This window comes from Sphaerodactylus townsendi, linkage group LG11 (assembly GCF_021028975.2).
Source record: "Sphaerodactylus townsendi isolate TG3544 linkage group LG11, MPM_Stown_v2.3, whole genome shotgun sequence".
NCBI classification, from domain to species: Eukaryota; Metazoa; Chordata; class Lepidosauria; order Squamata; family Sphaerodactylidae; genus Sphaerodactylus; species Sphaerodactylus townsendi.
Genome location: NC_059435.1, coordinates 5,131,266 through 5,156,790, shown reverse-complemented (window position 1 = coordinate 5,156,790; position 25,525 = coordinate 5,131,266). Strand labels below are relative to the sequence as shown.

Genomic DNA, 25,525 nt, shown 5'->3' with positions numbered 1-25,525 from the left:
AAAGGGATGCTGAAATCAAGATGCCATCAATCACCTGTTACAGATCCTGGCAATCCTGTTAGTCCCAGAACAAGACAGATTGCAGGGTGCATACTTGCACTTTTTCACTGTTCCCAAGAGGAACGGGGATTGGAGCGCGATCCTCAATCTCCGTTACATCAATTCAATTCATCAGATTGAGGCGCTTTCGGATGGAATCGCTATGCACGATATCGGAATCCATTTGTCCGGGTGATTTCATGGCGTCTCTCGATCTGCAGGAAGCATACCTGCATATTCCCATTCATCCGGCACATCGCCGACTCCTCAGATTTGCAGCAGGGGACAACCATTATCAGTTTCAAGCACTTCCGTTCAGCTTGGCGACAGCCCCCAGAGTGTTTTTAGAGGTATTTATTGGCCCCGATAACTCATCTACGCATCATCATTTAGACGATTTCCTGGTTCGAGCACGCTCCAAACAACAAGCACAGAGAGATGTGGAACAGACCATTCAGGTACTTCAACTCCACAGATTTCTGGTGAATCTGGACAAGAGTCATCTGACACCAACTCAACAACTGGAGCACCTTGGGGGCCATCATTTCATCAACAAAGACATTGCTATTTCTACCACGGGAGAAGATATTGAACATACGACGACGGATCACGGCGATCATCACAGTCAAGCGCTGTTCAATTCTGACGCTTGCCAGCCTGCTGGGGAAGTTTATTGCTGCCATGGACATTGTGCAATGGGCCCGCTTCCATGTGCGACCACTTCAGAAGTTCCTCAGACCATTTCAGTTCCAGATTATGAACAAGACAGATCGGCATGTACACATTCCAGTACACTTCAAGTCCAGTCTGAAATGGTGGACTACTCAACGAAATCTGGACCAAGGGAAAGTATTTCTGGTAAAAGAATACCTGCAGATTTTCACGGACGCCAGCCTCAGTGGCTGGGGTGCGACTCTGAACAAACTGTACATACAGGATGGTTGGTCGGATCAAGAGGCAACACTACCGATCAATCTGCTGGAGATCAAAGCAATCTTCCTTGCACTCCAGGGCTTCCAGGAGGAAATTACACGTTGGCATGTGATGATACACACAGACAACATCTCTGAGAAGGCGTACATCAACCATCAGGGGGGTCCAGGTTGACACAACTTCACCACGAGACAACCAGAATTTTGGTGTGGGCAGAGAAGCCCTTACTTTATCTGAGAGCAACACACATTCAGGGCAAACTCAACATCCAGGCCGATTGGTTAAGCAGGTCTCAGGTACTAGAGACGGAATGGGCTCTCAATCAACAAGTCTTTCAACTCTTCACTGCACGATTCGGCCTTCCAACAACGGACCTGTTTGCAACAGAAGACAACAAACAAACACCTGTATTTCTCTGCAGACATTATCATCCAAGAGCATTTGCCATAGATGCAATAACAGCTCCCTGGCCACCAGGGCTACTATATGCATTCCCTCCTTTTCCACTTCTGCCACAACTGCTCAGAAAAATTGTGCTGGATCACGCAAAGGTGATCCTAGTAGCTCCACAATGGCCCAGGCGGCCTTGGTTTTCCACAATACAGGAGATGGCGGTGGAGAATGCCTTCTTACTTCCTCAGAGAGCAGACCTTCTACATCAAGGACCCATCCAACATCCCAATCCGATGTGGCTACATTTGACCACCTGGTTGTTGAAAGGAAGGGGCTGATTGATAAAGGTAGCCACAACTATCCTTGCATCGCGTAGGCCATTGACTAACCGTATCTACAATTCAACGTGGAAAGCTTTCGTCAGATGGTGTAGTCGTAATCCGTTCCCAACATATTAGATTTTCTTCAAGATGGCTTGGACACGGGGCTAAAATGTGCTACCCTGACGAGACAGGTGGCTGCACTGGCCACCATCTGTCTTGTGGTCATGAATAACCAAAGAGTTAAACTTCCAGATATTGTGAAATTTTTGAAGGGTGCCAAACAATTACAGCCACTGGTGATGCACAGGTTTCCCACCTGGCGACTACACTCCGCTCTGTCAGCGCTTACCTTACCACCATTCGAACCAGTACAATATTTCATTGAAATGGTTACGGATGAAGGCTTTATTTCTTGTGGCTATCACCTCGGCGAGAAGAGTCTCAGAGCTTCAGGTTCTTTCAGTTAATCCGGATTTCTGCAACGTTTTCAAGGATAGTGTGGTGCTCTGCACGGATCCATCATTCCGGCCTAAAGCAGCGTCCAACTTTCATTTGCAGCAAGAGATTGTGATTCCGAACTTTTGTCCTCAACCTAATCATCGGAAGGAACGTCTCTGGCACCACATAGATGTAAGGAGGGCACTCAAAGCATTTCTTATTCGCTCTGAGAACATCCATAAGACTGAGACGATGTTTATTAATGTGTCACCACCCAATATGGGTCATGCCATGTCCAACATTAGTTCAACATTAAAAGCTTGCATCATTGAGGCACACAAGGCTGCTAAATTACCGGTACCTCAAGGTATTACGGCACATTCTATACGCAGGGCCTGAACTAATGCTGCATTCACTAAACACGTTTCTATGGAGCAGATTTGTAGGGCGGCCGTTTGGTTGACACCTTCCTCTTCTGTAAGGCACTATAGGCTCCAGTCCTGGGCAGCAGCAAACTGTCTTTGGGAAACTGGTGTTGGAGCATGTTTTGCCTGACTGATGACTTCCCATCCGTAAGGGACACTGCTCGGGGAGGTCCCATGCAAGATGGTCTCCGCCTCCAGTAGAACAATCCATTGAATACTCACCGTGAAGGGGTCTTCTACTGGTGGAACGGAGACCATCTTGGCCCTCCCTATTTGGCAGTCATCAGCCCGCAAGGTTTGCTCCGGGTTAACTAATTATAGGTTAAGATAATGGATCTAGGTAGTCCTTCAGGGAGCATGATTCTTTTTATGAATGTTTAGTTGTTGAATGTTCTTGTTACATCTGTTGATGTCTAATACTTCCTGTCCTTGTTACCATGGTTGTTAATTGTTACTGCTATGTTAGTTAAATACTGAGGTGATTAGAGGCGGAGCTGGGACAGGAAGTGTAACTGTTAAATTTGGAATTCCTGCCTAACTGCTGGGAGGATCAGAAACCCATGCAAGATGGTCTCTGTTCCACCAGTAGAAGACCCCTTCACGGTGAGTATCGAATGGGTTGTTTTACAAAGAGGCCCCTCAGAAGGGAAAGGTTCTGCAATGTTGAGACTTACTGACTGTGGTTGAATTTTTGTTGCATTTAAAAGACTTTGGTTTGTCAAATTCTAGTATTAAAGTATATTTTGCCGCCATCTCAACTTTTCATGTTGACATAGATTCTGGTTCTCTTTTTGCTCGCCCGTTTTCTTAATGCTTCTTAAAAGGCCTTAACAACTTCTATTCTCCAGTTAAGCCACCTGTTTCCCAATGGAGCCTCTCCCTAGTTCTTTCCTAGCTCATGAGGAAGCCATTTGAGCCCTTTAGAGACCTGCGGCCTATACTTGCTGTCATATAAGACATCCTTCCTTGTGGCTGTCACATCTGCACAGAAGGTGGGAAACCTGCAGACGTTAAGACATGGCCCACCTTTCACTTGCTTCCACCCTGATAAGGTGGTGTTTTGCCCCAACTTGGACTATCTGCTGAAGGTAGTCTCCGCATTCCAAACCTCACAAGATATAGCCCCTTCTGGTTTTCTTCCCACATCCTCAAGATGGCACTCAAATGGCCTTACATTCCCTTGATGTTAAAGAGATCATTGTTATTCTACCTTAGCAGGATATCCTCCTTTAGACAGGATGATAATCTGTTTGTTTTCAAGGACATAACAAAGGCAAGAGAGTTTCCAGTTGGATACTGTTCAGATGAGTATCATCAACTGTCCGGGCCCTGCAGGACCTTAATGAGTTCCACAGGGCCTGTAAGACTGAGCTATTCCACCGGGCCTTTGGGGAGACCAGCTGCTGATGTGGGTGCCCAAAACATTCTGAGAAACACTCTGAGACCCACTGTCCCTCTTTCTAAGAAGAGTTTTAATAGCTGGATGCCATCTATTTTAAATCTGAATTAGTTTTGATAATTGAATGCTGCATTTTAAGTCTTAATTTAACTTTGTATTTTGTTTTTTGGTTTGTTGATGTTGTACACCGCCCTGAGCCCTTCGGGGGAGGGCGGTATAAAAATGAAATAATAAATAAAAATAAATAAATAAACTGTTCATCTGGCCTGCGCTTCTGCAGGAACAGTACGCCCGACATCATCGGTTCATGCCCATTTCTCCAGAGCCCAATCTTAATCCGCTACTTTTTCAGCCTGGGTTGATCTGTTGGAAATCTGCAAAGCCACAACTTAGTGGAACCCGTCCACCTTCTTCAAACACTACTGCATGGATGTGGACAGCAGGCAGGAAGCAGCTGCAGGGGGAGCGGTTCTGCATTCATTATTCAGACCATCCGTCTCACACCCACCACCTGAAGGGTGTGAGCTTGCCTCTCTCCCAGTGTGGGGCTGCCCAGCAAGACCATGCAGATGAGCAACAGTGTTGCATTTTCCAGTAACTGATGTTCATCCCTCCCTCCTTCCCCACTGCGGATTGTTGCCTTCATTCTGATTTTATTTTGGTTACCAGGCTAATCTCTACTCCACAGCAGCAGAGGGAGGACTGAGAGAGAAGCACTCTCCCCCCCTCCCTTCCACAAGACCACTGAGGCAGGAAAAGTTAGCTCTGCTCACAGGCGGGGGGCAGGGGGCGGGAGGAGAGCACTCAGCACTACACATCTTTCAGGATCAGCTTTCTAAACTTCTCTGTAGCCAGCCTGCACATGTGCAGCACAGCAGGAGCATTAGATGAACATCAATTGCAGGTAAGTGCAAGGCTGCCATTGCCTTATAGTTTTGACTTTTCTCACAAACAATGTGAGTATTCATACATGGTTCATGAGAACAATATATATAGGGAGAAGAGGCAGGTTTGAATTTTCACTGTGCTGTGAAAGCTTGCTGGGTGACCTTGGGCCAGTCACACACTGAGGCTTCAGATACCTCACAGGATGATGGCTGGGAGATGCAGTGGCGGATATACTTTGCTGCCATTGTTCAGTTTGGCAGGAAACTATACTGCATTGGGTAACCGTTTCAAAATGGAACAATGGGCTTTATGTAAAAGAAAATGGGGAATATCTTCTAAGGCGTGGAATAGCAGCTCACAACCTCTGTAGAAGCTCAGCTTAATCACAGTGCAGTCGTAGCCTAGTTGACAGACTGGTAAGAAATGTGGCAAGTTTTTAAGCCAGTTACCTCAGATCTTTCTTTCCAGGTATTTGATACTACTTTGCTTAGGTGATAAGACTTGCTATTTTTTTTCCTTTCATATTCTTGAATATATTTGTCTAGTGGGTTTTCCTGGTGTGTTGGGGTACAATTGGTTGTATTAAAAGAAATAGGCAATTCAGATTTTGTTTTAAGTCATCAGTTCAGTTCAGAGCTAGACTTGCTTGCGAATACATTTCTGTATGAGTTTATTGTAATAGCCACTTCCTTCTATTTCAAGACTGTGTCGTCCAAAAAAAAACTACTGAGGTTTCTTAAGGAGGTGTGATCTATAGTTCCAATCCTGCTGTACCACTTTATGGTGTGCTATCTTTCTTTTGGCCTGTAGTCATCTAAAACCTGTAATCACTGTTTGGCAGCTTCTTCTCTCATAGCTTCAAAGATTCAGCAGAGGTCAGATTACATCTGCTCAATAGAACAAAAACTTCCTACAGGCTTAGTAGTACAAGGCACCACCACACTTGATCATACTTTATTCTTCTTCACCAAGTTTTGCTTCCTTAAATAATTTTCAGGCTTCCTGATAATATCTTTTAACATCTAGATTGTTAACGAGGGGTATACACCATTTTGGGGGGTATTTTAGGGTTTACTTAAAAAGACCCAGATTTGTTTTGAGAAAACTGAACCCCATTACCAGTTTTTCTGAAACTTGTCAGATCATTTATCTGTCTGTCTGTCTGTCTGTCTGTCTGTCTGTCTGTCTGTCTGTCTGTCTGTCTGTCTGTCTGTCTGTCTGTCTGTCTATATGTCTATATGTCTATATGTTTATATGTTAGATTTTAAACTGCCCATCCCCGAAGGGCTCTGGGCAGCGTACAGCAGGCATGCAACAACAATACATAATAACATTAAACACAGCAGGCTAAAAACAACATTTTACACATAAAAACTAAGGTAATTTAAAACAATTTACAAATCTATAACCATAAAACACAGCAGCAGCAATAATATATGGCGCCCGATCCCAAGGCCGGGAGGGGACAGTACTGATTAAATAGTATATCAGGTGTGCCAATGATGGCACGCAACACAAGGGCATCCTAGAGGGGGAATCCGTGGCTGGCCTCACCAAAGGCCCGGTGGAACAGAACTGTTTTACAGGCCCTGTGGAATTCACCAAGATCCCGTAGGGCCCGCACCTCTTATGGAAGAGTGTTCCACCAGGCAGGGGCCAGGGTCGTAAAAGCCCTGGCCCGGGTAGAGGCCAGCCGCATCATGGAGGGGCCGGGGACCACCAGTAAATTTGCCTCTGCCGACCGCAGAGGCCTACCCGGGACATATAGGGTGAGACGGTCACGAACCCAAATCTGAAAAAATCTGAGCCACAGAGCTGAATTGCCCGAACAGAGATTGGCCAAACCAACTCCTGCTTTCAGCTCTGCTGGCTTCCCTGCTACCTCCCAAGGCTGGAAGGTGGTGTGGGGAGAGCTTGGTGCAGGGATGGCTGAGATGACCTGGGTGCTCAGCTCTGATGGCTGGGCCATGGGAAGAGTTTTTTTTGGCTTTACCTGTTTGGGTTACTCTGGCTAGCTGGTTTTTCTTTTGGGCCAAACCCCCCTTTCCCCAAAAGGTGCAATGGCTTTGTTGAGGCTTTTTCAGCATGACTGTATCTGGATACACAGCCCTACTCCTGACCTAGTCAGTATTTCTCACTTAACACCAGTTTAATTTATTTAAGAAAGTAGTTTACTGCTTTCCCAGAACTGCTTGAGTCAGCTCACAAGCATAAAACAGATCTAATCTGCTTTATTATCTCTTTGGATAGGGGGATAAAGGAAAGTGGTCGCCATCTACACTGTGTGCCTTAAAAATGAAACTAATTTGAGAGAGTATATAGTATTTTATGGCTCTGCAGTGGGTTTACTCTCCTCAATATTTCCATGTTAGCCAAGGGAAGAGAAACTGAAGGTTTCCTTAATCCTGGTAGCATCTTTTAAGGATGAATATCAAGTTCTTCTGGCCTATCTTTGCTTTATTACCTTAATGAGTGGAAGTAATAGTTTCTATCATGGACAGGTTGGATTGGATCCAGTCTAAATGTTCTGAGAGCAAAACAGAACTTTCCTGCCTCTCCTTCCCACTGTAGCCCACTGATCTTGAAATGCTTTTCCTGGGGGAAAGGGGTCTCTGAGGAATGATTAGAGTGGGGTCTGGAGTGGGAAGTGGAAATGGCTTGCTTAGCCTTGATCCAACCCTTCCCCTCCTCCAGCAGCACCAAATAACTGATCCTATAATCTGTTTTATGATTTGGGCAGGCTCCCAATATAGTTAATGTATTTGGGAAACATGATAGCTGTGGTATGGAACCATAGCATGGGCATAGTTTTTTCATGGTTTGGTAAGCTTATTTCTCTCTTTGATACGGACGCTATGTTGTTAAAGGAACGTTGATTATCTTTCTGTACCTTTGTGGTTAGTTGCAATGTCTAGTAAATATTGCTGTCTCTCTGAGAATAGGGAGTCTTCATGAGACAACATCATAAAAAAGCTTGGTCTATGTCTTTTGCAAGCAGACGGGTAATTAGTAATGTAGTGGATGTTGCACTTAACTGAGCAAATCACCCTAAAACACTTCTATTTGTAAAATGAAGATGTCTGGATTAAATTGCTTGGCTACCTAAAAAGATTACCTCAATTGAGTTCTGTACCTGATGTTATCGCTGTAAGTGTGGTTTATAATTAGAAAGGATTTTATCCAGATAGGCTCCTCTGTTCATGTCTGCTAATGTGCCAAAAAAAGGTGAAATGGGCATTTGAGGAGTTTTCTTTCTATTTAAATATTATCACTGATCTTTTTAAAACATAGTGACCATGGATTTAAATAATGCTATTTACCGTATATACTCGTGTATAAGTCGACCCGCATATAAGCCGAGGCACCTAATTTTACCACAAAAAACTGAGAAAACTTATTGACTCGCATATAAGTCGAGGGTGGGAAATGCAGCAGCTGCTGGTAAATTTCAAAAATAAAAATAGATGCCAATAAAATTCCATCAATTGAGGCATCAGTAGGTTAAATGTTTTTGAATATTTATTTCAAAGAAAAACAGTAAACTGGCTCTGTAAGTGGAAAAGAGGGTCAACAAGAACAATTTGGTATCAACAATAACTTTAAAAGTATAAAAATCTTAGCTCAACCAGCAACCAAGCTAAAACACAAGAGTTAGAAGCACACTATGACATTGAAACTTTGAACAAGAATGACAATATTATAAATAAATTATTAAAAAACAAAGGGAAATTAAATTGTGGCAAACAATAACCGAGGAAAGTAAAATACAATGGTTGACATATTTCCAGATTTCATCTAAATTGAAAAAAGAATTAAGTTCACAGAATGGAAAACTATGGGACAACAGATTTTGAAAAGAAGATCATCACACAGAAACAACATTTGAAGGGCAGAATATACAGGGTTCTACTGAAAATGGAAACAGAAATGGAACAAGTAAAAGCATGGTTGATAAAATGCATTTAAAACTTCAGGGAAGAGAAAACTTTTCAACAATGGGAATCATTATGGACTAAAAACATTAAACTCACTGCACGTCAGATTTTGAAGGAGAACTGGTATAAAATGTTTTTAGATGGCATATGACACCTGAAATGATTAAGAAGATGACTAAGCAACATGACGGTATCTGCTGGAGATGTAATGGTTGGAACTTTTTTTTTTCATATGTGGTGGACTTGTAAAAAAACCAAGAAGTTCTGGATAGAAATACATAAGAGGATACAGAAGATAATCAGATTTAAATTTCTCTCACTGCAAAAAAAAGCTTCCTAAGAAACTGCAAAAAAGGTTTTATTACGGCCACAAGGCCAGGAAACCTAAGAAATTGAATGAACTGCGTTGGTACTGAATAACTGCTGCAAGAGTTATAATCGCAACAGACTGGAAATCTGATAAAGACTTCACAATAGAATGCTGGGAGGACAGAATCAGAGAATTAGCTGTCATGGCTAAACTAATCTTGTGAATTGACGTCCAAAAGATGAATTTGAGGAGAAATTGAGTCCTTATTTTTCATACTAACCCGATCTGGCGTTGTAAAAACAAAATAACTTGAAGACTGATTTTTAACAATGTTTAAGATATAATAAATGGACTAGTAAAAATGCTTAGAAGTATATAAATGATAAAGATTTAAAAACCTTATGAAATCTCTCTAATGAATAGAAAATGTTATATTGGGATCTTAGTATAGTGGGGATAGAATTCTTTTTCTTTGATGTAATCACGTCTGTTTTTTACTATTTCTTTTACCTTTTTGTTCTTGTATGTTTAATAAATGTTGAAAAACAATAAAAATTATTTTAAAAAATTGAAAACATGTACTTGAGAGAAAACTACAAGCTAATGCACCCTATGCTATCTTATCGCCATGCACTTTCATTTCTCCCTCTGAGAATGGAGGACACCTTGCTTGAGTGATTCCCACTTCTTTCTTTGCTCCTATCTTTTTATGCTAGTCTATCAGTTTTATGCTAGTTGCACTAAAGTTATTAAGTTATTGAATTTAGAGTTGCTAATGGACTGCTATTGGTAAGGACCAAACTGAAGCAGGGCAACTCCCACTCAAGGAGGCAGGAAGTGAAAGAAAAGTAATTCCTGCCCCCCTGAAGAAAAGGGGGGAATCACCCAAGCTAGGTGTCCTCCTGACCCCAGAGAAGGAGGATCATTCACTGTGAATATACAGCAGTCCGTTTGCTGCATGGTTAGATCTCAGTTCTTAATGGCCAGTGACCCACTGGCGCTGTGCTGCACGGTGGGACTGGAAGCGCATTGGGGCAAGAAATCTTCTCCCGACATGCTTACTCTTTGTGGCACGCCGAGAGAGGAGGCACGTTGGACAAGATTTCTTGTCCTGATGTGCTTCCTCTTGCCCCATGCACGCTTCTCACTTTCTGTGAGAACTTTTTGCACTTTTGGTGCAACTTTTTGCACCAAAGTGGGGCGAGGGCAGAGAATCAGTTTGCAGTGGGTAATTAACCAATGAAACTTTCAGAGCTTTGCTCTGAGGTTTTGATGCCGTTTCTACCTCACCTGCTTCTGATCTCCCCCTTCCCCAGCAAAGTAGGGCAATAAGGTCCTTGTTACCAAATCTGTGGCTATGTGTCTCACAGTAATTAGAGTGTGAGGTGAAAAGGTCAACCAGAAGTCTGGTCAAGAGGACAATGGGAATGGAAGCCCTGCCTGCATGCCTCCCTCATGAAGCTCAGGTGTTTTTCTAGGTGCAGAAATGCCTGGGTTTAAGAGCTGCATATGTCTATAGCAGCGATTCCCAACCAGGGTTTCATGGTACCCTGGGGTGCCATGAACATGTCCCAGGGGTACCGTGGCAATGCTCCCGGCCCCCCTCATTTTTGTGGTGTATCCCACCATCACCAGCAAGGATATGGAGATGGCCCAGGGGGCAGGGCCTGCCACAAGGTCAGCAGCCACTTCCCACCCCCCCCCCACCCCTGTGCTTCCCTTCACCCTGGGAGGGGAAGGTGGGGGTGGCAAGCAGGGGGACTGGGAGGGGAAGGCGGGGGAGGATGGCAGGGGTACCGTGAGATATGAAGAGTGGGGTCAAGGGTACCGTGACGTCTAAAAGGTTGGAAAACACTGGTCTATAGCATGCTTACCTTGTCACTTATTCTGAAAGAGAAATGTTTTTCAGCATTCCCTCAGATTTCTAATTTTTTCATTTGGAAAATTGGGGGAGAAGGTCTTGGGGGAAAAAACCTCTGGACACCCTCCCCCCGGACCTTCACATCTCTACCATCAACCTGAAGTGCCACCTATTGACTACAGGTGCCACTGAGCAATTTCCTTGCCCACTATCCTAAATCATGAGTCAAGTGCCATATAGGAACCAGTGCTCAGAAGAGCCAGAGTTTACCTGTCCAAGAGGCACATGTGGCTCCAGAGCTGCAAAGTCAATGCCACTGTTTCAATTTTGTGTTCTTTTTTTGACACTCTGGACCGTTGTACTGTAATTTTCATGATGGTCCCCTGTTGACCAGTTGTTGTTGTGTATAAAGTGCTGTCAAGTCACAGCTGACTTTTGGCAACCTAGTACGATTTTCAAGGAAGAGACTGACAGAGGCTGCCATTGGCTGCCTTTGCATAGTGACCTTGGTATTCCTGGGTGGTCTCCCATCCGAATACTAGCCAGGACTGACTCGGCTTAGCTTCTGAGATCTGGTGAGATCAGGTTAGCCTGGGCCATCCAGGTCAGGGCTGAGATAAGAATTGCTTATATGTAAAGTTAGAAGTAGACAGGACAGATCCTTGAAATTGTCTCCTGAATAGATTTCTTTCTTGATGATTGTAGCATGAGTAATTAAAAAAAACTTCTAATGGGAAAAATGCTAGGTTTAAAAAATGAGAATGTGGCATTAATTCTTAGTGAAAGATTGTTCCACAAAATTAATGATTGGAGTTTTTGCTATGTGTGTTATTTGCTGTGTTATTTTTCCAGTTCTGTAGTTTTCTTGCTTTTTTCCCCAGTGTGAACTTTGTTCATACTAAATTCAGTATCCAGGGGTAGCAATATTGCACTTTTGTTGCAGAATATAGATTGTCAGTGTTTTTCTGTTGCATTTATTAATACCAGGTTTGGATTTTTTTGGTAGTTCCAGAACTGGTACCGAAGCCACATGAAGGCCCAGGAGAAATGGGAAAACCTGTTGTCATTCCTAAAGAGGACCAAGAAAAAATGAAGGATATGTTTAAAATAAATCAGTTTAATTTAATGGCAAGTGAAATGATTGCACTCAACAGATCCTTACCTGATGTCAGATTGGAAGGGTAAGTTCTTTTATTGTGGTGTTGAAGATGTTCTTCATTTTTAAATGTTTTAATTATCATGCATATTAATAATCCATCTATTGGCATGGGATACGCAGAACACACTCTTTTGTTTGGGCTGAGAGATGCTGACTTGGCTATGCGTGCAGTAATTATGTAGTTGATCACAAATTGGAACCTCCTTACCTGAATAAAACCTTTGTCCATACACTGTCATTATGTGTGTGCCTGGTTTTACATCAGATGCACTCTATTTTAAACAGAATTGAAAGAAGAATGAGCTTTGCTCTGTTCATCATTCTGTAGTTCCCCTGGTGTAGCCTGACTAAGCACTGTTTTGCCAGTCGGGTGGGCATGTTCAGGTCCCAGCCTCTGCCCTACTGTTTGCCGTAGTGTACTCTGGTGGAATCCCCAGCCCACATAGTCATGGACAAAGCAAACTGGCCACCAGGACCAAATGCCCTCTAATTGTAGGGGTTCGACTTTCTGGCTTTCTCTGGTTCTCGTCTTTTCACCCCTCCTCTTTCACCACTTACCACCACCCTTTTTTGTTCTGGAATTAAGTCTGCCTGTGTTGTCTGATGCAGATTGCTTACCCTGTTCTGTAGCAAGATGGTAAAAGTTACATATAAGGACTGTTTTACAGCATTTCTCAGATTCTCTACAGATGTGCCGCTGATGTTCCTGTTTAGAACGAAATTTTTTGAACCTGAGTCATAAACCCTGAAAGCAACATTGCTGACAGCAGCATTTCTTTTTCTGTGTTGCCCCAATGCTATTCTAATTTATGCTTCGCTATAATTGAGATTTCAAATGTTCTTTCAAGTAGCAAAGAATATAGCGTTTTGTTTCGGGATTGATTCCAGGTTTGTTTTTTTCAGCATCTTTCACAGTTGGTATTCATAGTTGACTGACAGTTCCAGGATTTTGCAGATGTGAGTAGTTATTCCTCCTGGTTTGTAATGGCACATAATTGAGGGCTGTGTGTACATTTCTTCCTGGAAGTATGATAGTGTTGTACAAGCACATATGCACAGTGAATGGTTGCACATCTGCTGTTTCTAAAATAATTTGATTTTGGAACTTTGCATTGGAGTTGACATCTAGATTTCTTAACAGTTGTTTTTGTTGACCTGCTAATTCCTTGCTGTATAGAAATAGTGCTTTTGAGAACAAATAGCAAATATACTAGGAATACTACTAGTATATTTTCCTACATTTTGGTGCAAAAGAAAATTCCTCCAGTGGCATTCTTCAGGGAGAATTTGTTTTCTAATCTTGCTGCATCAAGTTACCTAATTTTACTGAATGGAATGTTGAGTGTGTGTCTGTGTATGGGCTTGTGACCAGATTTCATTTATTGCAGATTCTCTGAAATTTAATTTATTTTTGCAGTGTTACGATAGCAAACACAGCCCAGTCCTGTTGGAAATTTCTGAACTTCTTGCCAAATGTGTTTCAATTAGAAAAGTTCCTAAAGAACAGTGAGACTGTATGGAGGCTAGCCAGAGAGAAATTCCAAATATATTATTTTGCATGTAATACTGAAACACTAGAATGGTGAAAAAATAGTAGTGTGTATGGAAAACTCAAATAGTATTTCTTTTAATTTACATTATTTTAGTTTATGTTTTTATTGAGGCTTGAGGGGGATTACACAGTGTAAGCCAATACAGTCAACTAGAAGGAATATCCAGTAAAAATACAATAGAATTAAAATTGCAGAAATCTGAAAATGGACATATTAAACATTTCAGAAATTATATATGAGGATCATACATGCAGACAGTACATGTTATGCACAGTAGTATAGTCCATTGTCCCTGTCCTTTTATTAAAGCATCTTTCTGAACCATTTTGTCGTAATATTGTTGTTGGTAAAATGATTTCCTAAATAATTTATTTTCACATAATTATCAGTTCAGATGGTAATTTTAAGAAGAGGGAAAAAAGCATATTGTCAGTGCCTCTAGTTGATTTATTTAAAAGATTGTTATGTGGCCTCTTCAGAGATCGGCTTGAAGCAGTTCACAGAAAGAAAAAGAATAAAATGTAAAACTTAAAATGAACAGTAATTGAGAACCTGCCAATAAAACTCAAAAACAGAATGCATATGGCAGCTTAATTGATTCACATAACAATTCTCAGACTAGAAGCAGATTGTAAAAACAGTTAAAAAGGCCAACCCTTTCATTAAAAGTCTGGGTAAAAAGAAACCAGGGGGCATTCATTGAAAATGTTGGGGGGAAGAATTAGGACTAATAAAAGGAAACACTTCTTCACACAACGTGTGATTGGTGTTTGGAATATGCTGCCACAGGAGGTGGTGATGGCCGCTAACCTGGATAGCTTTAAAAGGGCTGGGACAGATTGATGGAGGAGAAGTCGATTTATGGCTACCAATCTTGATCCTCTTTGATCTGAGATTGCAAATGCCTTAACAGACCAGGTGATCGGGAGCAACAGCCGCAGAAGGCCATTGCTTTCCCATCCTGCATGTGAGCTCCCAAAGGCACCTGGTGGACCACTGCGAGTAGCAGAGAGCTGGACTAGATGGACTCTGGTCTGATCCAGCTGGCTTTTTCTTATGTTCTTAAATATTTTGGCCTGGTGCCTAAAAGAGTGTAGGGTTGGTGCTAGGCGAGCCTCTGTGGAGAGGGCATTCTGCCCCCCCCCCCCCAGCCACATCTCTGGTCACTATCGCCTCACCTCTGCAGGCATGGGCACAGAGAGCAGGGCTTGTGAGAAGCATCTGCCTCAAGGCTACAGAGTACAGGAGGAGGTGGTCACCTCCCCCGAAAGTGTTGAATGTGTACTGTTTTGAGTGGTGCCCCAAAACAGAGGGGCATCCAGTTCAAATCCTCCAGCACAAGGGAGATATGCTCACCGTATCCATTCTCCAACTGTTGTGTGTCTGCTGCTGTTTGAGTCAGCTGAAGTTTCTGCACCGTTTTCAGAGGCCTTCCACAATGCACGTGCAGTCTACCCAGCAGCACCCCATCAAGAGAAAAACACAGTCAGGTAACATTCATATAGAAAGAACTGTTACCTTTATAATAGATGCTGGCCTGGATGCCCGGAAATTCTCAAGAGCAATGCTGTCAGTAGTAGTTGTACATTGTAACCTCTGGCTGAGTAACTGGGCATTTAGTTTAACTTCTATAGCCTGCCTGCCAGCTTTTCTTTTTCTCAGCAGAAAGTTATTTGGTCTTACACCAAAGACAAGATGAAGGCAAGAGCAAGATGGCGATGAGATGGACGTTTTGATCTCTGCTCTGTAAGCTAATATTCGGCCGCATTTTTGAGTCATTTGACTGCTATCATCTTCTTCTTCTTCTTCTTCTTCTTCTTCTTCTTCTTCTTCTTCTTCTTCTTCTTCTTCTTCTTCTTCTTCTTCTTCTTCTTCTTCTTCTTCTTCTTCTTCATGATGATGATGATGTGCCATCTCTGCAAAGAGGGTGATGAAACCGTGGAGCACATCATCTGCTGTTGTAAGAAAATAGCCCAAACTGACTATCTCGAACGTCACAATAGGCTAGCAGCAACGGTGCACTGGAACCTTTGCAAAAAGTATGGCCTGCCCTGTAGCAAGACCTGGCACGAGCACAAGCCAGAGAAGACCACAGAAAATGAAGAAGCAAAAATACTCTGGGACTTTAGAATACAGACAGACAGACACCTGGCACACAACACCCCAGACATAACAGTGGTAGAGAAAAAACATGTTTGGATCATAGATGTTGCTGTGCCAGTTGACAGCAGGGTAGAGGACAAAGAGCTGGAAAAGATAATAAAATACAAGGACCTACAAATTGAAGTTGAATGATTGTGGCAAAAAAGAACAACAGTAATCCCACTAGTAGTCGGTGCTCTAGGAAGAATCCCAAGAAATCTTGAAAAACATCTGGAAAGCCTAAACTTGGACAGAACATCAGTCCACATGCTGCAGAAAGCAGCACTTCTAGGAACTGCACATATTCTACTCAAATACCTCTAATATCCTAGGTCCTTGGGAAGGACTCGATATTCAGAGATGAATTCCAGACACTTGTGCTGTGTTGTTATGTGTATAATAATAATAATAATAATAATAATAATAATAATAATAATAATAATAATAATAATAATAATAATAATAATAATAATATTTATAGGCCGCCTCACCCCCAAAGGGCTCGAGGCGGCTCACAATACAGCTGTTCCAATAACAGCACATAAAATACATAACTAAAACTAACCACATTAAAACAAATTTCCACAGCAGCAGTTTCTTAAAATTTAAATAACAAAGTTAAGAGCAAGCAAAATTAAAGACAGGCGCCCAATCAAAAAGCCTGGGAGGGAAAAGGCAGGGCCCAAGATGGAATCAAGGCCCTGCCAAGATGGAAACTGGCAGCCTCAGTGGGGGGCGGTAGATCCGTGGCCTGCCTCACCAAAGGCCCGGTGGTACAGCTCAGTCTTACAGTCCCTGCGGAACTCACCAAGGTCCTGCAGGGCCCGGACAGCTGGAGGGAGAGCTTTCCACCAGGCAGGGGCCAGAGCCGTAAAGGCCCTTCAGACTTGTTGCAGACCTTGGACCAAAATTGTTTTACTATTTTAAAGGTGGTTGAGTGGGAGTGTGAACTTCCTCCCCAATTAGTATCTAGTGATTACGACGGCAGTCACAATTGATGTAACGTACAATGGGGAAGAAAAGAGCTTTATCTTCACCTAACCAAAGTAGGCAGAAGCAACCTAAACAGACAAAAATTGACCAGTTCGTTTCCAATAACACTGAACTTAATTTCTGCGAAGGCTTGGTGTTGTCGAATAGATATTCAGCTCTTGAACAGGTGCCAACTAATGATGCTGTTCCTTTAACTGATAACAACAGGGCCTTGATGGCAAGCCAACAGTGCAGAAACAAGCAACTTACTCCAAAACCTGTCTCCTGCAAATGCAATAAAGAGAGAGACTGCATACAAATTGACAATGGGTGTGAAGAAATTAATCCTAGCTACCCACCTTCTTCTAAGGACAGTCTGTGTTTTAATTGAACTTTTGTCTAAGGAAGCTATTTTAATGTCCAAATCTCTAAAGTTGTTATTAATTAATTTTAAAATTGGCACCAAAATTGATGATCTTAAGAACATACTTACCATATTTACTCCAAACAAATGATCATTGTCTTGCCCTGAATTCTACAGAGATCCCGATTCTCCTGTATGCAGACGACGCGGTCATATTGTCACGTACAAGAGTAGGGCTTAGTCGTCTATTAGTTTCATTTTCCAACTACTGCAAAGACAATACATTGGAATTAAACCATACAAAATCAAAAATACTAGTTTTTGGCAAAGCATGGAAGCCACACACTTGGCACCTTCAAGGCAACACAATCGAACAGGTCAAACCCTTTCGTTACCTGGGAGTGACTTTTCAAAATAATCTTAATTGGTCAAACCATCTGAGACAAATTACCACCATAACTGGCCAAAGTGCAGCTGCCATTAAACATCTCTTTTATACTAAAGGAGCCCAACACGTACCATCGGCTATTAAAATTTATCAATCAAAACTACTGGCTCAACTATATTGGATGGCGTCCCTGTTTGGGTTGGCGGCAGTATTGAACAACTGGAACTAATACAGTCAGAGTTTCTCCGTAGTCTGTTGGGAATCCCAAATTGTGTGAACTATTCGGCCTTGTGCCTGGAAACCGGTGTGAATTACATGGAAACCAGAGAATGGCTAAAAACAAGTATTGGATACATTTACATTTCAAGGCACGGCACGGCAATCTCATCTGGGACATGCTATATGATTTTCAACAGTCAAAATGGAATAAATTAATAATCGATTCGATTCGATTCGATTTCGAATACCTTTAATGGCATATAGATTGTTTAAGATTAGCTTAGCAAGATTATTATCTTGCTAAATTAATAATCAATAAAATCAAATCTCTAGGTTTAGCTTTAGACTCACTCCTCAATCAAGAAGAACCATATATATATAAGGAATTCAGACAAAGAATCCTGGACACTGAGATGCAACGCTTATTTTCGCATGCCAACAAAATTTGTTCTCCGTTGAAACTAGGTCTCACCCCGAAGTACAAAATATTACCTGCATATTTTTATAATTTAACAGCACCAGTTTTGAGACGTTCATTTATGCAAGCACGTATGAATACATTGCCCTCGACTGAACTTAGAGGAAGATATTTAAAGATCCCAGCAAAGGACAGATTATGCCATTGCCGAGACAAGCAAGAAGAAACTATAGCACACAATTTGGTATACTGTACCCGGCATAGCACCCTAAGAAGAGTCTTCATTGGTCCCCATCTGAATACTGATCACCTATACTCTGATAGGGAGAAGACTCGCTATCTTTTAAATGATCACAGTCAAAGAAGAACTGAAGATATGGCTAAGTTTCTAGCAAAGGCATGTTATCCTAATGTTCTATAATGTTTTAAATACATACATATGCCAATAAAGATCATTTGATTTGATTTGACAAATGAAGGCCAAGGAGAATGCCTAGAACATTCCTTTGAGGAGGAGGAGGATAGACTCTGTGGAGCTTTTCCTTTCGGTCTTTCCATGCACTAAGGTCTTTCTAGATTCTGCACTGAGTATAAAAGAAGTCCCTCACAGACCAAAGGAAAGACCAGATTAAAATCCAGTCCACAGCAGTTGCAGTTTCCATATGTTCTTCTGGAAGTGCTGGGGCTGCTTGCTAGTGCTACCTTGATAGTATTGCCTTTATTTTCTTGTGGAAGAAAAAGCTTTGTCACCATGGCTCTGATTATGGCAGTGAGATGAAGGAATTTGCTGCCTCTTTTCTCTTTTGGAAGCTTTGTGGTTTGCTAGTCCCTTGCACTATTAACTTCTAAGTCATTTATTGCCTTGGCTGTGCACTCAGAAGAAGACTGTCTAAGAAAGCTGAATGTGGTGGCTACCCGATATCTTGTGGCGTGGCATCACAGCCGCTGTTAGTTTGGGAAAGACCTAGAGTACTAAAGTGAGGCTGAATGATAGGGACTAGACTTGGAAGTGTTTTGTTTTATAGGAGAACCTGAGGAATGTGTGATGAGGTAGAAAGAGGCACTGGGGTGTTGTGGTTAGAGTGGTCACAGTGACTAGGATTTGGAGGTCCCTGATTTGAACCACTACTCTGTCATGGAAGTTTGCTGGATGACTTTAGGCCAGACATTCTCTCTCAGCTTAACCTGCCTGCAGGGAGTTTGTTAGGATAAAATAGAGGCAGGGGACATGCCATTATAGTTCACTTTATGTTTCCTTGGGGCAATAAGTTACGTACTTGAGATCCCGAATGGTTTCCAGGCGTTATTTTGTTGGGGACCCTACAGAAACCTCCTTTGTGTAATAGAACTGGTTTTCGTGGAGGTGGAGGACATCTTGGTGTCAAACTCTCGAACGTGGAAATAATAGAAACCGTAGGAAAGTTCAAAAGCAGTTTATTCCAGGTAATACGAAGAGTAACAATGTAAAGCAGGATCTGAGCTAGGGAGCTCAGATCCAGGACCTATATCCTTTAACACCCCACCCCCCACCCCATTTTGCCCCGCACCAAATTTCTACTACAGTTTCTACTACAATTACACTACAGAGCTTCAAAGGACCTGGGAACCTTTCACACCTCTTTGAGGTGGGCTGGCACCAGGAGATTGCCAGGAAGGGAAGCGGGAAACAGGGAAACATTTACAATTCCCACACAGCAAGACATCAAAGCACTGACAGGCATGGTCCTGACACTTGGTTGGTGATTTCTGCTTTCTGTAGGAGGTGATTAATCCCAGTAATCGTATGCTGTATTTTGTCCCATTTAGTAGAAGTTGGAGAGATGTGATAAACTGAGGACAGACTTTATTCTTCTGGTTCGTCTACCAGATCTATTGGTGGCATGCTCATATGCATTTCCGTGGGCAAAGACCAGTTCTTGAATTCTCCAGTAAACACTTTTTTCCATTTCAAAATCAAATTGTGGAAAAGAGACAGCTGAGAGTGGAAATGCTTCCAGATTTGAGGTGCATCTTAAGATTGATGTAGGAATACTTTTTTCTGAGCAAACTTTCAAATCAAGGTTGTTATCCATATCACCATGTATGCCAGTGTATGGAGTGGGGAGCACACCACCTGGACCGGGGGCATGCTGAGGTTCTGTGAAATCAGAAGGGATATGGGCTACTGCAGACCTTGTTTCGTGGTGTGTATCCAGTGTATACATGTCTTCTGATGACACAAAAGGTCACCCTGACTGAGAAAGTATTGAAGAAAATGCTTTGTGCTTTTTGGGGGGCAGTAAATAGAATCATTAACTGCTAATATGGTGCTCTAGTATAAAGTGACAACAAGCCTGATTTCAGAATGAATGTAATGGAGAGCTGAGCACACACCAGCCAATCAGCATTCAAGTAAATAGAAGACAAGAACCCCAAATGAAATTATTGGGATGGCTTGTTTCCTTGTAATGTTCAAGCTCTTATCCCATCCTTCATATGTTCCTGTACCTTTTTTGTGTTCCCAATTTTTGTTCTGCCAGTAGATTCTTTTAGAATTGTGAGTATACCTTACGCTGGTCTATAAATGTAATAAAGATTGATTGATTTCTTAAACAGGATGCAGACAAGTTGGATACAAGATGACTGTATGGTTCTGTCGTAGGAAAGGTATTCCATTACCTGTTGTTGGCAGAATTTGTTTTGCTTTTCATTCTGATGGTACTAGAAAGTCTTTTGTCAGTGCTAGAATCTGTTTTCAGGTCAATTCTGTTCAAGAAGGAAGGGACTAATTACAAGAGCTGGGAGGATAGATGGAAGAGGAACTGAGTCTGCTTTGCCTGTAGAAGACATTGCCTGTTTGCAGATGCTAAAAAGTCTTTAGGAGGAGGAGAATGAAGTCAATACCATTTGCTGGGGGTGACAGCAGCAAGATGAATTGAACTCAGAGGAAAGTGCATTTTGGTTTAAACTGTACAAAAACATGCCTAATGGGATAAATCACCATTTAGTGGTGGATTAAAGTGCCACGGTGCTATAAAATCTTCCTTGGAGAGTTAAAGAAGTTGTGCATGCTTCTCTTTGGAGAGTGGTAGGCAGTGTATTGTCTGTCTTGCAATAGAGAATTTAACTCAGTGATGAATTGTGTCTTATCAGTCCCTTTGCTGGGACTCAGTGGCCAGACATGCGGCAAGTGCAGGTCTTGTAAGTGATCCTGCTTGTGACAGAGTACTTTGTGACAAAGTCAACCCTCACACTCTTCCCCCATGTAAGGAAATTCTTCAGTCAGGCAGCAGAAATATTTTGCCTGTTTGAGTATCTTTCATCCATTCCCTCTTGGGCAGTATAAAAGAAGCAGGCTTCTGTACAGTCACAAAGTGAAGTATTGAGCATGGGAAGGTGCTTGGTTGTATAATTCTCCAACCTAATTTTCCAGCTGTGGCCTTGCACACACTATCGTATCAAATGTGTTGCAAACATGCCAAGCAGCTATTTCTAGTCTCTACAATCAACCAGTTAGCTCTACGTCAGCTTATTTGACACAGCTGCCAATGCAGACTGTTTTGTTGTGTTGTGTGATATACAATTGATGACCTGACTGATATTCTAAGATTTTACGCATGCGGATTTGTGTCGGTCTGTCCCCGCCTTTATATATGTCGTACTTGGATATGCATACGTCATTGTATTTAGATTTTAATTCCATACATCAAAGATGCTCTTGTATTTGTTTGGATCTCTAGTAAAAAGTCAAGAATATTCTCCTGGAGGCGGAGGCCATCTTGTGTGGGTGTTTCCAACCCCATCCTTAGGAAGGCAGGAACAATCTTTTACGTCACTTCCTGTCCTGATGCTAGATTCCATTTGCTTCAGTATTGTTCCTGCCTCCTGTTCCTGTTTGAAATTGTAACATTTCAAAGCTTTATTTGTTTTCAGTTGACAAGTATACTATGTGTTATGGATTCTACCCCTTCTAAAAGTGGAAAGAGTTTCTAATAGGTTTCTAATATGTGATTTCTGACATCTGGCCCTGCTTGAAGACTGAATGCAATTGTGTTTGGAATTCTATTCAGGTAGTGGGATATCTGTCTTTTCCTCTATCTTGGCAGAATCTTCCAGTGAAATGCAAACCTATATATAGTTTGTTGCATGCTTCCCCCTCCCCATTCTTGGCGCACCAAGTCTTGTTGGTTGTCTCACATTTGCATGTTCAAAACTTAGGTTCTAAACTTCTCAGAAAATATAACTGGGGGAACCTAAAGATTTAGTCATGTTTAGAAATAGTGACAATAATGTTCAAGTGAAAATGATAGTAATCTTTTCAATGTGCAAGACTATAGTTGTGTTTAGAAGGAAGGTTTCTACTGTAGGAGTGGGGCATCTTGTGTGGGTGTGATCTCGACCAATTGCAGAGAGGCAGGAAATGATGAAATTCTTCCATGTACTTCCTGTGAGGTCTTGGGGTCACCTTCTTCAGTATTTTCCTGCCTCTGCAGAGAGCAGACGCATTTTTTGGCTCTGGCAAAAAACCCTATTCGTAGTCTGTTTGTGTCAGTCTGTGTTTGTCTGTAGTCCTTAGAGGGGTGAGTAAGCGCGATCCGGCTTGGGGAAGAGTAGTCTAGCCGCCGCTGAAAGCAACCGCTTTCCTTCCCACCCACCCCTCCCCCACCCCTTGGCAAATAGAACATTGGCAAATAGACAGTTAATCATGGACGCGAGGTCCTTTTCGCCTGAACGCAAAACCTTTGTTGGCTCCGCGGCGGAGCGCACACGCTCCGCAAAGTCAGGCGGCCATAAAGAAGGGGGGAGAAGCTCCACTCAAACAGACGCCGCAACGCAGCGCGCGGGAAAATCTGGCGCCTCCGAGCATGCGCAGTCATCCCAACCCGCCAAGAAAAAGACTAAAACGGCCGGGAGTCTAGCGCCTTCCCAGGGTGCGTCCTTAACCGGAGACTCCATAGCCGACTCCTCCGGCCTTCCCAGGGCCTCGGAGCAGTCGTGCTACACCTCAAGCGGGCCCCCCGATCAACTGGTTCTTCCCTGTGCCCCTAACAGGCAAGACCCACAGGATCATGAACGGGGAGATTCTAACACTGGGCAGTTAACTTGAGCCCTTCGGGGATAGGCGGCCTATAAGTTTAATAAAATAAATAAATAAAAATAATTAACTCCAGCCTCCTCCTGGATGAACGTGCCCCCTGCAGTTTTCGCTGAGTTCCTTAGAAGGGAGATAGACAAAGCTCTTGATGCAAGAGATCAAAGAACAGCTAATGCCCGCTCCTCTACTCGGTCCCATAGATCCCGCAGTCCCCATCGAGAGGACTCCGGCTTCTACAGAAGGGACCCCTTAGCCCTACCTAATGAGGAGGAAGAAGAATTATCCAGTTTAGACGGCTCTGATGGGGGAGAAAAATTCTCTGACACAGAGGAAACCCCTGAGCCAGCTGTAGAACAATCCATACAGTTCTTTAAACTGGAAGAAATCCAATCCTTAATTTCTAAAACTATCTCCGCTCTGGATTTACGCGACCCTGAGGACGCGGAAGAACAAATTCCCCAGCCTTCCATTAACGCTTCCAACAAGCCAATCAAGGGCTATCCAAAAGGCACATCATCCTACTTCCCCGCTGATAGGGAGGGCGACAAGTATTTCCCTGTTCCTGAATGCTTTGTTAAAAGGATTCATAGGGAATGGCTCAATCCCACTGCCCACAAGGGCTTGCCCAATAATTTTAAGAAAAAATATCTGATGCGGCAGCAGGTTCACGTGCTCCGCCAGAATCCTCCAGTTGATGCCCCTGTGTCCATCCTACATTCCGCACTGGTAGCCAAAGAGGGGGAGGGCAATATCAAGACCCGCTTGATAGGAGGTCTGAAGCAGCGCCAGAGATCCCATGAGTGGCTGGCGGCAGCCATCAAAACTCTTACGCCTCCTCCACAGTGGCCAGAGCCTCCATGGTGTGGCTCAAACGCCTCCTGGAGATGATTCCAGTCGGCAAAAGGCATCAGAGAAGGCATCGAAAGGGTCCTTTCTGCCAATTCCTTCATAGCAGATGCCACCTTCGACGCCATGTCACTGGTAGCTTAGATCCTTAGCCTCTAACATGATAGCAAGACGCAACGCCTGGATTCGCCCATGGCAAGCCGGACATACAATCTAAAACACGTAGTGGCTGGTTATTCATACTATGGAGGGGCCCTATTTGGCAAAGAATTGGACGAAGTCCTTGTCCAAACCAAGGACAACAAAAAGACGATGCCAAAATCTGTCCGGCACCGGACAGGTCCTCTACCAACAGCAAGTTTACCTTCCGGTCCCACAAAATCCTTACCCCGCATCGCAACTAGACGGGCAAAGACCACACTGGCAGAATCAGCATTCCTTTCGAACTACAAACAGTCCTTCAAACAATACAACAAGCCGGGCAAGTCCTTCAACTCCAATAAGAACAAGCAATGACGATCAAAGCATCCCGGTGGGGAGGCCGCCTCCAACACTTTCAGCACCGTTGGCAGGGAAACCACGTGGACAGGTGGACAAAGGAAGTCATCTCCACAGGTTATGTGATAGAATTCAACATTATTCCACATCACCACCTGTTCATTTCGCCGCTCTCAAAGGATCCGCCAAAGCCAGCAGAACTCTGGAGGCGGTTTCCCACCTAACCAAGATCCAAGCCATCGAACCTGTACCGACAGCGGAACGTTTCTCAGGGACATATTCACATTTCTTTACAGTCCCCAAAAGAAATGGGGACTGGAGAGTAATCCTCAACCTGAAGCGCATCAACAAATTCATTTGGGTCCCCAAATTCAGGATGGAAACCCTTCGGTCTATCACTGCAACTCATCGCCAGCCAGATCTGCGGACCTCGTTACGTTTGACCGAATCCGATTTGCACATCCCTATTCACAACTCTCACAGAAAGTACCTGAGATTCGCCATACAGGATCAACATTATCAATTCAAGACGTTGCCATTCGGACTAGCCACGGCCCCAAGAACCTTCTCCAAGGTACTATTGGCTCCAGTCATGTTGAGGGAACAGGGGATACACGTCTACCCCTACCTCGACGATCTGCTGATTCGTTCACGCTCCGTCCCCAAGGCCATCGCCGACATCGAGGTAGTTCAAGAAACCCTAGCACAGCATGGCTTTATCGTTAACAAAGAAAAAAGCTCTTTCATTCCCTCCACACGGCTAGAACACCTAGGCGCAGTGCTGGACACGGTACAAGACTCCCTTTTCATACCAGAAGAGAAGGTAGAAAGAATCAGGAAAACGACATTACTAGTCATGTCCAACAGAAGATCGCCGCTTGCTAAAACTGGCAAGTCTGCTGGGAACCTTCATCTCAGTAATCGACCTGACCCAGTGGGCACGTTTTC

At 43.1% G+C, this 25,525-nt stretch overlaps 1 protein-coding gene across 2 annotated transcripts in view; it reads left to right on the top strand.

Annotated features, from left to right (window-relative positions):
- Positions 1–25,525, top strand: part of GALNT1 (polypeptide N-acetylgalactosaminyltransferase 1) — a 90,006-nt gene that overhangs the window by 36,328 nt on the left and 28,153 nt on the right. For both annotated transcript variants that reach the window (XM_048511175.1, XM_048511174.1), the window contains exon 3: positions 11,951–12,125. In XM_048511175.1, coding sequence (XP_048367132.1) covers positions 11,951–12,125 — 175 coding nt within the window. The remainder of the gene's footprint in view (positions 1–11,950; positions 12,126–25,525) is intronic.